General features: G+C 41.4%; 2 protein-coding genes across 4 annotated transcripts in view; one reads left to right on the top strand and one right to left on the bottom strand.

The window, feature by feature from the left end:
• GLDC (glycine decarboxylase) overlaps window positions 1-10,088 on the top strand; it is a 40,373-nt gene extending 30,285 nt beyond the window's left edge. For both annotated transcript variants that reach the window (XM_077344959.1, XM_077344960.1), the window contains 9 exons: window positions 2,680-2,805; window positions 3,341-3,490; window positions 3,852-3,964; window positions 4,972-5,113; window positions 6,043-6,154; window positions 6,595-6,690; window positions 7,034-7,206; window positions 7,365-7,445; window positions 9,304-10,088. In XM_077344959.1, coding sequence (XP_077201074.1) covers window positions 2,680-2,805; window positions 3,341-3,490; window positions 3,852-3,964; window positions 4,972-5,113; window positions 6,043-6,154; window positions 6,595-6,690; window positions 7,034-7,206; window positions 7,365-7,445; window positions 9,304-9,447 — 1,137 coding nt within the window. In that variant the 3' untranslated portion in view covers window positions 9,448-10,088. The remainder of the gene's footprint in view (window positions 1-2,679; window positions 2,806-3,340; window positions 3,491-3,851; window positions 3,965-4,971; window positions 5,114-6,042; window positions 6,155-6,594; window positions 6,691-7,033; window positions 7,207-7,364; window positions 7,446-9,303) is intronic.
• Window positions 10,089-11,165: 1,077 nt separating this feature from the next.
• The window catches only part of UHRF2 (ubiquitin like with PHD and ring finger domains 2), a 75,951-nt gene continuing 72,511 nt past the window's right edge, over window positions 11,166-14,605 (bottom strand). For both annotated transcript variants that reach the window (XM_077344963.1, XM_077344962.1), the window contains one exon: window positions 11,166-13,712. Coding sequence is in view for 1 of the 2 variants with exons in the window: in XM_077344962.1 (XP_077201077.1) it covers window positions 13,566-13,712 (147 nt within the window). In the remaining variant the exon portion in view is untranslated. The remainder of the gene's footprint in view (window positions 13,713-14,605) is intronic.

Genomic DNA, 14,605 nt, shown 5'->3' with positions numbered 1-14,605 from the left:
CACATATTGAGGCAAAGTGGTAACTTGTTACTTCTTTGTTCTCTGGTAAATCTTGCTGTTGTCTAAAAATGTTCTTTCTGAGGCCCTTTCTTCTATTTGGAGAACAGCTTAGAGCTCATTATGAGGTTCACTGCTAAAATCCTGGAACAAACTCATTAACTACATAGTTGAAATTTGAAAGAAGGAAAAAAAATCTTTCTAGGCCTGGCACCGGCTTCTACAATTTCCCAAAACCTCACTGGGGCATTCAGAAGGCTTTTGTGTCAAGATTAGAACAGCATTGTACATTGAAATCCACATCAGTTTCATTGCACACACAAGGGTTGGTATCTATAAGCATATTTTAAACTAAAGTATTTTACTGGAGTTTCACTTGAATAGACATACTCTGGCTTTCCCGCCACACCGTTCACACCGATCAGTTTACCTGATCTCTGGTTTTCCATTAATTGTTGTGTTGTTGTCAGCTGTGTGCCACTGACTCACAACCACACATTTGGTTTTTCAGTCAATTAAGAGGCAAGGCAGCAATACTTTATTTGATCCAGCAAGGCTTATTTCCGTCATCTGCTTCCGCACGGGGAAGCATTTGTAATATTCTCTGCCTTCTTTGTGTCCTTTTCAGGTCAGTTCTCTGGAGTGTATAGTAGTCATACTTTGGATTAGTTTCTCCTTTATGCACTGTGTAATGGTTTCCTCTAAAATATGTATCTTTAAGCCTGACCTCTTGTGTCTCAACGAATCCGCCTTTTGGTACAAACACCTAACCTTTTGCAGCAGTTTCAGAATGTCTGCTAAACACTAGAGATCAAGGGCCTTCTTTGAAACTTGGGGGTTCCCTCGATTTATTTCTTTGGGACCACAGTCGCCCAGCACAGATCGCTCCACAGCACTGTCACCTCAGATGATGGTACTAAAAAACCCCATCTGGAATTCTTAAACTGTAGATTACTTAGTACTGCTTCCCGAAATTAAGAGAATTTAGGCATGCAAAGCTTGTGTGGATGTTGCCATGCCAGTCACTCCCTCCTTCAGCCTAAGCTGTCTCACAAGGTTATAGTAAGGATAAAATGGAGAGAGACCCTTGAGACCCTTTGAAGGAGGAAGGTGTGCAAAAATGTAATATACAAACTTTACAGCCAAGTTAATGCATTTTTGTTGTGAGTATAGTGTGCTGTCTTACTACTTCATACAAAAAGTCTCTTACTAGCACCCATGTTTCTTTTCAAGCAAGAAACCTGTTAGAAGAGGACTTAGGTAGACATACAAGGGAAAAGGCCTTACCATTTGAAAACCTGAAAACTGTAAATAAGCGGATTGTGTACTTAAGAGGCTTTGGGCATTACAGTATTTATGAGAAGATTCCATAGTGAAGCAGTGGAACTCAGTTGCTTAATCTGTACCCTTTCTGGAGCCTGGTTAAATATCTAAGCACATGTTGGTTCCAAGGCTTTGATATAGTTAATGTCTCTTTTAAATAGAAATGCATACACCTGATAAGGTTGGATTCCTCTCTGTTACTAGTGTTTTGAGCCAGAGATCTTCCATTGAGGTCAGCTATTTTACTGATGAAACAGAATCCCAGAAACAGAGCAAGGAGTTCCTCTCTTCCTTCTTATCCACTGTTTCCTAACTATCTGCAGAGACTATAGAGACTAGGGGAAAATGCCAGCCCAGCCCCTTATCCATGGTTCCTCTATATATTTGTGAAACAGCCTGGGGAGTGGAATGTATCTGGCTGTCCAAGTTGAAATAGGGCCAATCAGGGTGCAGCTAGCACCCTGATTGGCCCTGCCCCTGCAGCTCCCGCTCTATGCCCCTGGACTCTAGCCTCTTTGCTCTCAGATGCCCCTAGATGCCTGGCGGCAGATAAGGGGAGGGGGCCCTGGGCAAAGGGTAGTGTGGAGGGCCTGCTAACGAGGACCTCTTGGTCTGCTAGGCTGAGCCTACTAGGCTGGGCCTGCTAACGAGGGCCTCCCAGCTTGCTGACTGCCTGCTAAAGAGCTCTGTCCCAGGCCTGCTAATGAGCTAGCCCGCTCCCCTTGATCTGGCTGCAAGCAGCAGCCCAAAGCCACCTTAAGCTGCCTGGCTGGGAGCCAGGGGAGGAAACCCTTTCAAGGCCCATTGTTAGGAACGGGCTTTGAAGCTAGTAGTTCCATAAGTAGATCAGGGCTTGGGTTTGGGTTGACTGGTCACTGAAAATCTATTGGAATGGGATTTGATCCAATAGGTAGTGCAAGAGCATGGAGACTGTGTTTCACCTTCCATCATTTCACATTACCTTCAACTTTTATCTGATATTAGAAAGCAAGGCAAACTTGCCCATGTGATCTTTCATATCCATAAAATATCATTTAAACTGTGCTGTGATGCATACAAGGTTGCTGTGTATACAACATTAGCACACTAGTGCAACATTCATCCAGACTATGGATCTCTGTTGTGATAAAGTTTTTTGAGAAGCAGCTGCAAGCCCAATTTTTATGTTATGGTGGGCCATGCAAGTCTGCATGGACATTCTTCTTGGAATGTTCTTTTGTCTGCTAGTGTCTTGTTGAAAGCAAGCCTTAGTACTATGACTTCAGGGCTTTATTAGGGTTTTATTCAGGGCTTCATTTATATGCCTTAACTTGCAAAAGACTGGCATTCTTGTTAACCTGAGCATTCATGTTTTTTAAGGTTTGTCTTATTCCTAAATCTGCACATGGTACTAACCCGGCAAGTGCTCAGATGGCAGGAATGAAGATTCAGCCAGTCGAAGTAGATAAAAATGGAAGCATTGATGCTGGCCATCTTAAGGCAATGGTAAGTTTGTTCAGTGGTGGTGCTTTCCTTTTTCCTGGTACCTGTTAGCAGCTTTTATTAATACTTGCCTCTTATTTTTCCTTGGTTAGAAAAAATTATAGGTGTCCTTTGAAAGTAAATTCTGTGGCTGAAATCACATGCATTTTGTACAAGTTGAACTTCAGTTGTAAATCAACCCTCCTGCATGGCCAATATGTATTACCTTTCTTCATTCCTGTCTTTTGTGTAGTGTTCTGTATAAATTAGAGCTGAAAAGCTCTTCAAGAAGCAGATAATAATTTGGCCTGTGATACCTGTTCATGCTTGTTTCCCGTTACTAACATAATACATGAGTAGTAATGGGAGATAATAGTTTGAAAGGACAAGTAATAAGAAACAGCAACTAAGTGTTTAATACATCAAGTAATAAGAAAGAATGCACTTTCCTTTTTAGCCAGGAAATGGTCCTCTTTTTGTTATCATTTGGAGAAAAGTCTGTGAAAACATTGACCTTCCTTGACCCTTCTCATTCTTTTTATTTTCCCCTAATCTGAAGGTAGATAAGCATAAAGAGAACCTTGCTGCTATCATGATCACATACCCCTCCACGAATGGTGTCTTTGAAGAGGAGATCAGTGATGTGTGTGACTTGATTCACAGACACGGAGGCCAGGTTTATTTAGATGGAGCTAATATGAACGCCCAGGTAAGAAATGGATCTTGTACATTTAATGTTATGTCTGAAGTGAGCCTAATGTGTCATAGGGGGAAGAATCTCTTCTGTTTGTTCTTGATTTTGGAGTATTTCCCACAATTGCCAGTGAAAAATGCAGATTTAGAATTTCAATTTTCAAACAATCTTTTAGATAAGAGACTACTTTTAGCCAAATTTTCAGATTGGCTTTTAGTGTTTTAAAGGGGAAGGTGGAATTACATTGGTGAGCGTTGATTGATTTTCTAGGGAGAAATGTAAGCTTTCTACCTGGTGTAATCTGAAACTGCCCGAGATAACGCTCAAAGATTCCTCCGTTCTTATATTTACAATGTTCTCATGACCTTCTTGCTAGGTTGGCTTATGTCGTCCCGGAGACTATGGATCAGATGTCTCTCATTTAAACCTTCACAAAACTTTTTGTATTCCTCATGGAGGAGGAGGACCTGGAATGGGACCAATAGGAGTGTGAGTTGTTTAGTTTGAAAATATGTATTTCAAGGAAGTTGGTGATGTTGAGGGTGGAAAAGAGTGATGTTAATATGCAACTAGCCATACAGTCTGCACTTAGTCACAGACTGGCTGCACTCTTATTCTAGAAGCTAAATAATTGTTGATTCTTTTAAAAATGGCATTTGTGGCGAGATAAGCATGTTAAGATTTAGTAAAGTGTCTGTAAATTATGAAGAATTTATATCAGTGCATGCGTTTTATACCGTGTTGAGGCATTATAAGCTGTTAGACTAATTAGGAAGGAGTGGTTATAAATCTTTATATCATCATTCCCGGCCCCAGGGAAGCACACCTGGCCACAACCTTTTCAATCCTGGCCCCGTCCTGGTGGAATGAGCTCCCGGGAGAGCTGCAGGACCTTTCAGCATTCCACAGGGCCTGCAAGATGGAGCTCTTCTGCCAGGTCTATGGTTGAGGCTGGGGTCGGTGCGAAAGATTAAGAGGTCCCCCTTTTCTATGCTATGCTATTTTATTTTATGTTACTTTCCATCTTATTGCTTAGTGCTACTAACATATGGTACTATTTTACATTCAACTATTCAGATCTCCTTCCTGCCATCCCCTTGAGTAGTTAGCGTGGTGGGGAGGGGGGTTATATTTTTCGCCATGTTATTGAATTGTTATGATTGTAAGGCGTTTTATGTCATTTTATGGGGTTTTTAAATGGTGGACTTTGTGACCCACCACGAGCCGGCCTCAGGAATGGTGGGAAATGAATATAAATATAAATAATAAGTAATAATAGTAATAATAATAGTGGTATGGTGGGGTAAAATACATACAGTAAGTGTTTTAAAGGAGTGTTCTGTTGGAATTAGGTTTATGTGGATGGTGTTTTATCCTGGGCTGCGGGACCAGGGCAAGCCACTTCCCTGAAATTCTGAAGGCAGTTTTAGCATGAGGAAGAAGATGCAGTGTGGGAGGAGTTTGATTTATAGGCTCTTCTTGTTTCTTTTTTTTAGGAAGAAACATTTGTCTCCCTTCTTGCCTGGCCACCCAGTCATTGCATTACAGCAAGATAAAGATTCAAGCCCATTAGGAACAATCAGTGCTGCCCCCTGGGGATCCAGTGCCATATTGCCTATTTCTTGGGCTTATATCAAGGTTTGTTTTGTCATTTACCCATCTTGATTTTAAATTTGAAAGAAGGTATGGATCTGCATGAATATTGAAACTGTTTGTGATCTATAAGAAGATATATACCAACATAATTCCCCAATGCATTCTGTATACCGGACAGGGGAACTAAGTGGGCCATTAGTCATTTCTATATACCCAGTCTCTAAGCTAGAAGTGTAAAGTTGTCCATATGTGTTCATTTTGTAGTATCCCCCCTTTGCCAGTGCTTCAAAATTCTAGTAGTGTACAAAATTGACCATAATGTATTCTATGATTGACCATGAACAAACTTGATATTATCATCTCTCAATAAATATTTTGACATCCACAAATAGGATTTTGCAAGGCTTTTGTTTTGCTTCTATAGTGCCTTAAAACCAGGTTCTATGAATAAATACAAACTCTGCCTTTATTTCGGAAGCCCGTGACATTCCCTCTTTACCTTGGGTTGAATTTGGTTATTCACAAATAATAGTACTAGCTACCCATTGAAACTTTCCAATATACTTTTGTAGGGTAAGGTAAATGAGAGCCAGCTTGGTGTAGTGGTTAGGAGTGCGGACTTCTAATTTGATACCACGCTCCCCCACATGCAACCAGCTGGGTGACCCTGGGCTCGCCACAGCACTGATAAAGCTGTTCTGATCAAGCAGTGATATCAGGACTCTCTCAGCCTCACCCACCTCACAGGGTGTCTGTTGTGGGGAGAGGAAAGGGAAGGTGAGTATAAGCAGTTTTGAGACTCCTTTGGATAAAGAAAAGCAGTGTATAAGAACCAACTCCTAAACACAGTTTGAAATGATTGCTTGGAGAGCACAATGCTTTTTGATCATGAACACAGGGCGGAGAATCTAGGGTTGTTGGGAATGGGTTAGGATGCTTTTCATTATTATTTACCATTGCTCTCTTTCCAGATGATGGGAGGAAAAGGACTTAAGCATGCATCAGAGATTGCAATATTAAATGCAAACTATATGGCAAAGAGATTAGAGAAGCACTACAAGGTTCTCTTTAGAGGAGCCAAAGGCAAGTATCTCTTACACTGTCTTCTGCCCAAGGTAAACAGGACCATGCTTTACTGTACATTGATGAGCGTCAAAAATTGCTCTGCAGAGAAGCTGTCCTTGATTTTTTAAAAGTATTTCAGGCATATCTCCGCCTCCTTTGTGACAACTGGATTCTTGTGTACATGCAGCTTCAGGGACCCACAGGTCTAAACACTCTGGCCTGCCAGGGGGCAGTGACTCAGGGCAACACAGGTGTGGGTCTTGACATACTTTCAAAAACTGTGAAAGCAGTTATGGGGCTATATGGTATAGGTAGCCACAAATTTTGACTAAGCATTGTTCTGTATATTTCTTAGTGATCCACAAAGGCTGTTGACTGTTTCAAAATAGAGCTACCTGATCGTTGTGTTTCATGCTTCTCCACATGTGCTCAGCGTGTACCACTCTTTTCATACTCAGGTTATGTAGCTCATGAATTCATTTTGGACACACGACCTTTTAAGAAAACAGCAAATGTTGAAGCTGTGGATGTTGCTAAACGGCTCCAGGATTATGGTGAGAAGTCAAAAAAGATTGTAGGCTGATATTGGGGTTCCCCTTCTTGTAGTACAATTTAAGCAGAGCTGTTTTGGCTGCCACAGATCTGACAATTAGGAGAGGTGACATTAGTTAAGGTGAAAGAGAACAACTGCTTTATTCTGCAGTGTGATACAATGAATAGGTCAGTGATAAAGTCTTCTGTGTGAAGGAGAAGATATGGCCAAAGAGCATTGTGGGGTTCCTCCTGTTTTTTGGAGCCAGCTCTAGGCCTGTAGGTTTCTGGCTGGGTGAAGGTAGCAGCTGATTGATGCTTGCTGATCCATTTGTTTTTAAAGCTAACTGAATTCTTGTTTGCCAGGATTCCATGCTCCAACAATGTCTTGGCCAGTGGCAGGAACTCTTATGATTGAACCAACAGAGTCAGAAGACAAGGCAGAACTAGACAGATTTTGTGATGCAATGATTAGTATTCGACAAGAAATTGCTGATATTGAGGAAGGAAGAATGGATTCTCGAATTAACCCCTTGAAGGTGAGTTAAGAAGAGGGCTCTCCCTGTCAGTGTAGTTTCCATATTGTCAGGTTCAACTATTGCACTTCAGCCAATTATAGCTGCTAGAAAACTGAAAAGGTCTGGTTATATGAGCAGTTTCATTGATCTTAATCTGTGTCTTGTTTTTGTTTACTTAGATGTCACCACACACCTTGACCTGCATTGCTACTCCTAACTGGGATCGTCCTTATTCTAGAGAAGTAGGAGCTTTTCCACTAGTAAGTGTTAATGGAGTATAGACAACAGCTAGATGAAGTTAATTTGTGATGCAACCTTGAACCTGTGTGGCACCCAAAAGACTGCAGCCAACCACCCTGGGTCCTTTGATGCTTCCCAAATATTCTACAACTAGGGGCAAAGCCCGTTGTCTCCAAGAATACAACGGGCGCTAGAGCTTAGAACGGATTTTTGTACCCTATTGCTTACTACTCAAAGGAGTCTCAAAGCGGTTTACAAACACCTTTTCCATTTGTCTCTCCACAATAGTCAACCTGTGAGGTATGTAGGGTTGTGAGAGATCTGAGAGAACTGGGAATGGGCCGCAGTGACCCAGCAGGTCTCAGGTGTCTCAAAGCATTTTCTAATAGTCTTCCCCTTCTCTCCCCATAGCAGACTCCCCATGAGGGAGATGGGGTAGCGAGCCTCACAGGGAAGGTGGCAACCCTAAGAGGAAGACTGTCTGTGCACAGCAGTCTTGACCTTAGTAAGGTTTTTAATACTGTTTTTGTATTTGCCAGGCCAAGGTTATTTGCCAGTTACTATATCAGTTACGATGTGTCTCCAGACATTTACTTGTTCTCTATTTAGTTTCAGGCTGTAAACATTTATTTAGATCTTCCTGCACTTTCCAGACTCACAGGACTGATGCTGGTCTGCCTGTCTGCGCCCCAGAATACAAACAGTTGCTGATAAGGGCTGGCCATAACCCATAGGCCAGGAGGGACACTCCTGCACCACTCCCTACCAACTGCAGGCAAAAATGGCTCATTTGAAGGCTGGACTCTGAGGCATTGTACAATTTTGAAGTCCCACCTCCAAACCTCCAGGAATATTTCTAACCCAGGGGTAGCCAACCTACAGGTGTGGCCTGGAGAGCTCCTGGAATTACAGCTCACCTGCAGAGTATAAAGATCAGCTCCCCAGGTAGAAAGGGCTACTTTGGAGAGGATTGTGGTAGAGAAGAAACATTTAAGGCTTCCCACACAGGTTGTTGTTGAATTGAAAGACTTGAGGCCTACTGCACAGGGTTGTTGTGCAGATGAAACAGGAGACAAAAGAGCCAGCTTCATCTGCAGAATAACACTGTGCAGTGGCCTCAAATCTGCAGAGAGTTGCAAAGAAGAAAGACACATGGCTTGGCTGTGTCTAACCCCTGGCCAGAGCAGTTAGGACAGCCTTGGGGCGAAAAGGGCTGGCACAGCATATCCAAGCCTCCGTTCTCATCCCCCTTGGCAGCACCCCTACTGACCTCCTCTCCCTTTGGTGGTCAGGAGCAGACTGGCAGCCAGACTGGGCTGGGTGAATGTAATTTTGGTCTGTCCTGGTGAGGGGCCAATAGGAAGGCACTTTGCGCGCCTCCGCATTGGCTGCTTGGCCCTGGATGGACACTCGGAGGGCCCAATCAGGAGCCGCTTCGCGGCTCCTGATTGGGCCCTCTGAGTTTTTATCCTGGACAGGGCCCGCCCTAACTCCTCCCCAGGTGGCCTTACTCTTTTATTTAATAGGAACCTGTCCTATTTAAAGATAGGCCTGATTGTAGCAAAGAAATATTTTGTTGTTGCTATATACTTTGTTTTCAGTGGACTGGACCCAAATAGCTCTGAGTGTCCAACTAGGCTTCAGGTTGATTTACCCAGCAGCAGCCCCCTCTTCCCCCCCCCCCCCACATGCCTTGTGACCAACTGCTTTTGACACAACTGTTCCAAGATTACTGGCTCATGGGACTAGTCTGGTCAAGGTCTTTGAATTTTGGCTTTGTTTTTTTACTCCTCTATCTGTTCCAGTATTGTTTCATTTATAAATGAACTGATAACCAATCTTTCCCCCCTAAATATGTATTTCCTTTCTGTTCTCTAGCCATTTGTGAAACCTGAGAGCAAATTTTGGCCCACAATTGCTCGAATTGATGACATTTATGGCGATCAGCATCTAGTTTGTACCTGTCCACCCATGGAAGTCTATGAATCCCCTTTTGCTGAACAGAAGAGAGCATCATCTTAGGACCAAGCCATCATCACCACCTCCTCCTCCTCACAAATATGCAGGGTCTCTTTTTCCAAAACAACTGGGTTAAAATCTCACAACTGCATTTTTTGTCCACAAAAATGGATTATTAGCCCAGTGAGCAAATATATATACAGTGTATATTTTTGTAATCTTCATACTGTTAATTCCTGTGCCGCTACATGTAAATACTTGCTTTAGGTGGAAACCAGCTATGTTTCAGTGCCTGCTTCTGGGGCAGTCCATACTGAAGTGGCCTTGATTTAGTACTCTATCAAGAGTCTTTCTGCTTAAAACTGTTTCATGGTAGTGCCTATGGCCCTGTTCATTGATACAGTCACTTATTTGAATGGGATCTGTATATTGTTAGGTCCATCTTGGGACTCAGGCTGCATACTGACTAAAATGTAACTACTATTCATTTATATAAACTGAAGATATGGACTATACTCCAAACCTAAGTTAGGGCTGCTGAAATCCAGTAAGATGAATTTAAGCATACCTCTCTCCGTATTAGATTGTGGACACAGACTTCATTAAAATGTATTGCATCCAGCTTTGGTAATGTTACTAAGGAAGAAAATACTATTTTTCTTTTTGTAACTTTTCAATATTCAATAAATTCTAGCAGACTTTAACCATTGCCTTTAGAATTTGATTTCAAACCACAAAGGCACACTTTTTCCTGACCTATTCACAGGGTTCTGGAACCAAATAAAGGCCCTGAATTCTGTCCTATGCCAGTACCACTGTTATGCAATCCTGTTGTTTCTGGTGACTGAAAACAAGAAAGTGGTAAGGAGCTCATACAAATTAGAGTTCTCTTGCCACTTGTATGGATGTGGTTAGATACGAGTCACTTCAGACAAATGCTTGACCACAAACTTCAATAATCAAAATTCGGACAGCATTTCAGAATCCAAATTAGGTAAAACATTAATTCTAGTGGGTTTAGAATATGCTTTCCTTTTAGAAACTGACCACGTCTCTTGTTCTTCAGAAAATGTAGTTTTAATGGATTTTCCTGTTTGTATCTTCACACTGACTTATTTGGGGCTTCTCTTACAGCATCAGATTCTATAATATGATGCCTTCTAGCATGTTGCCACTTCAGTTAGCTTTTATGTATGCTAAAGGTGATGAGGTGGTGGTTATGGGAGAGCCAATTTCTAGATGCCCACTAAACAAATAACTATAGTTTAGCACAGTTTGTCTTCAAAAAGAGTACAGGTATGCTTGAAATTAGTTCACCAACTGCTCCACAAGAAGTGAAAGGAAATATAAGAATGAGAAGAGCCAAGGAAGCACATCTCCTCTACTGTGAGTCATTATAGAATTTTTGAACGCAGACACACACACCTCAGATAAAACCCATTGTATACAGGTCATAGAAGTTACATCCCCTGGATTTTCTTACAAAAAGTAAGGATTCGATCTTACAACTTTTGAGGTGCTTTTAGCATATAACAGTAAAAAAAACAAAAAAACAAATACCTTCACTCATGGTCCCTAGATGCTGTTTTTTTCTCTTTTCCTTATCAGTGAAGTAGCTACCTCACTTTATGTTGCTGGATGTTCTAAAGACTTGCTTTTTATGAAACAAGCACATAAGGTGACCCTCATCCTAGAGCAAAAGTTTTTCTGTAAATCATTAACTTGTCTAGTACACTGTGTGTGTAGTGCAATTAATGCAACTGTAATAAATTGAATCTGTCTTATTTGAAGTAAAGGATGAGCATACATCCTTTAATGGCATACATCAGAAAACAAATCAGTCAAATGAACATATACATACAAGAAACAAATGTTTCAGCAATCACCAAAATAGTATTACATCCAAGGACACGCTGATGTAAATCTGGCTGGCATGAAGACAAAATGCTTTGACAAAATGCTCCTGGTAACTAGACAACTTGCTTAAAGGCATGTCCACAGGCCAGCCCAAGTCACTTGCACTCTACCTGCTCATGGCCCCTGGGTGGGGGGGGGAGGGGGGAAATGAGTGATTCAGGCAAGGTGTGGGCAGCACTGAAGTGAACTACGGGTAAATGCCATGGCTACCACTTGCTTGATGCTTTTGCCCTCTTGCAACCAGAAAAGGATGAAGAAGAAGAAGAGTTGGTTTTTATACCCTGCTTCTCACTGCCCAAAGGAGTCTCAAAGCAGCTTACAATCTCCTTCCCTTCCTCTCCCCAAGTAGGTGAGGTAGGTAAGGCTGAGAGAGCTCCTGATAGGACTGCTCTGTCAGAACAGCACTACCAGGGCTGTGTCGAGCCCAAGGTCTCCCAGTTGGCCACATGTGAAAAAGCGGGGAATCAAACCCAGCTCCCTAGATTAGAAGCCACTGCTCTTAACCACTGCACCACACTGACCTTGATAATGCTTTGTTAATGGCAACCACCATTCCCCATGAACGCTGGCTAACAAAATGTTTTCTATGGATAGCTTTTGCTCATAGTTCCTTAAGATAAGCAACACTGAGGGACTAGTCAATAATTTTTTTAAAGTAACACCTGCAAGGCTTTTAGTTCTGAATAGAATATACATAAAGATAGAAAGGTGATTTAATTATATGAACTGTTAGAGTTCACTATTGAAAGAACAGAAACTATACAGACGTTTCCATACAACTTTTTCTCCCCATTTTGGCACTTTGATAATCTAAAAGCTAAACAAAAATCGAGCAATATTTCTGATGCATCGCTCTGCACATACAATTTTTTAATGATTCAAGAAAACAGGAAGAAGATCTAGTACACCAGAGGAAGAAATTTTCATAGATGTCTCTATGTTTTCAGTTAAGACCAAGAATTCTGTAGGTGGCTTTAAGGAATTCTGTCTCCAATTTGTAATGAAGAAATAATAGTGGCTTACCTTAAGGGCTTGTTAAAGTCATTGAAATGCTCTGAACACTCTGCTCTAGAGAGCTGCTCTCTGTTGTAACAGTAGCAAGTCACCCATTGAACTGCAATCAAAGCCAGATATGAAAAGGCTTTTCAAAATAGGTTCTGTTTAAAATACCACTTTCCAAAAAACTAACTTAAATCCAAGCCTTATCAAACACATTGGCTCAGATTATCAAAAAATTCAACTGGAATTTCATGTACTGTTAGAAAAAGCCCTCTTTTAGAAAATAAAGACATACCCTTTCAATTTCATGGCTGTAAAATATAAGCAGTTAACAAGATTTTCTGAATCATAAAATATTTAATAAGGTATATGGGGAGGAGGAATATACTGTATATAAAATTTAAGATCACAATATGAAGCAATTTGAGCCCTCTCCAAGCTAGCACTGCTCTCAATGCTGTGTTAAGATGTATTGCCACTGATACAAGACCTACTAAAAGCAAACAGTATTACCGAATACAAAAAGTGGCTTGGTTCATATGAAATAGTTTTTACACAAGTCGAGTGTCTGGAATATCTCTCTTAAGTGCAAAAAACACAAATCACTTTACATTAACAGCAACAATGCATTCATATTGTTCTCAGTCATTAGTAGTCAACTTGCATAAGATACGAGAGCACAAGGACGCTCACCAAAATAGACTAAAAGCCTGTTCTTGCAAAAGAAAGAAAGAAATACAGCATAATGGGAGGAAACACAAACAAGGATTATGCACACCACAGAAATTGATGTTCTGTAATCAAAGCTGGATTAAGTGCTGTATTCTTTTGGTAAAAATCAAACTGCATGGACCAGGCAAAACTTAATTAGTCAGGAGGCGGCGTGTAGCTAAACTTCATTCAACATGCTCTTAAGATTCCCCACAAACTGTTTTCCTCCGTCTGAGGTAGTTACAAAAACTGAAATTGTAATTTGAGGCTTAAGCTGCTGTAGCCAGTCAGAGCTTGAAGCTTCTTTTTTTTTTTAGTACAAACTAGCTGTCATCTGTCCAAAACTACCTTCAGTATTTCAAAGTCAGCTGAGAATTCAAAGTTCTTGCTACACAAAAAGATTGATAAATGGGAAAGAGAATTGGATTAGCTGTTCCACAATGTGGCCTTAAAGTGAACTTCCCTCAAGCCATCTGGTCCACTGTTGAGCTTTCCTGGTTTCTTCTCTTTTTACAGTCTATTAAGTCATTAGAATTTGTGAGACGGATCCCGTATCATCGTCCTTTGCTGTAACCAGGGAAGAACTGGTCAAGTAGCGTCTGCAGGATCTTGTTGGGAACCATGATATAGCTCTTTCCAAGGTCATGTCGACAAGCAGGGCAGGTGAAGACTTCAGCTCTAAAAGAGCGCTGTAAACAGCTCTAGAACACAGAAGAATACGGCAAATATCTTTATGAAGGGGCCAATGCTCAATATTTGAGCATCTACTTGTTATGTATAAAGTCCCACGGTCAACCCCTGGCATGTCCACCTTAAAGGACCCAGTCAGAGGTGACATGAGAGACTTCCACCTGAACCTTAGAGAACTGCTGCAGTCTTGAGTAGGCAACACTGACCCTGATAGACCAATGGTCTAATTCATTAGAAGACTGAAATTAAATCACAAATCTTTTCAGAAAAACAAGTAACATGTAGTTATTTGTTCATACTTTTTAAAAACAAAACATGCAGCAAAGCTTAACAAAGCTTAACAAACTTTATTGATCCAGTATGTTTGATAAAAGGGAACCCAAAGAAAATCACAGAAAAACAAACTTGGGGTCACACTGGGCATTCCACCAGCTACCAAGAACCCCCCCCCCCCAATCCTTTAAGTAATTTCCTTTAGCAAAGAAAAGCAGCAATGTAACTGGTTGGAGGGGGGGGTAATCTACGTCATCCTATATACTGGTTCACAGGTCCTCTCTATAGCATCCATGGAAAACTTTCCCAGGAAGTGTTTTTAGAAAGCAGGCTAGGCAAGGTGGGGGTTTTGCTGTGCAGGTCTCACAGCAGCTGCAACCACAGCCCAAGGAGCTTATGGTACACTTATGGCTGCACCCATCATCCATGCTGTATAAGAATTCCAAAAGGTGCCAGCCTCTGTTACTAGTTTGTATCTTTTTCAGTGCAATTGGAGGACAAATGATTGCAGCACCATCTCAGTACACGATACCAGTTACCAGTGAGCATCCTCTTGGGCTTGAACTCCCTTTTGTCCACTCAATCCATGTTATTGTTGCATATCCATCAACAGTCTACCAGATGTATTCCA

Source organism: Paroedura picta, chromosome 7, assembly GCF_049243985.1.
Source record: "Paroedura picta isolate Pp20150507F chromosome 7, Ppicta_v3.0, whole genome shotgun sequence".
Taxonomy (NCBI): domain Eukaryota; kingdom Metazoa; phylum Chordata; class Lepidosauria; order Squamata; family Gekkonidae; genus Paroedura; species Paroedura picta.
The sequence above is the reverse complement of the archived record's forward strand: the minus strand, read 5'-3'. Positions and strand labels throughout refer to the sequence as shown.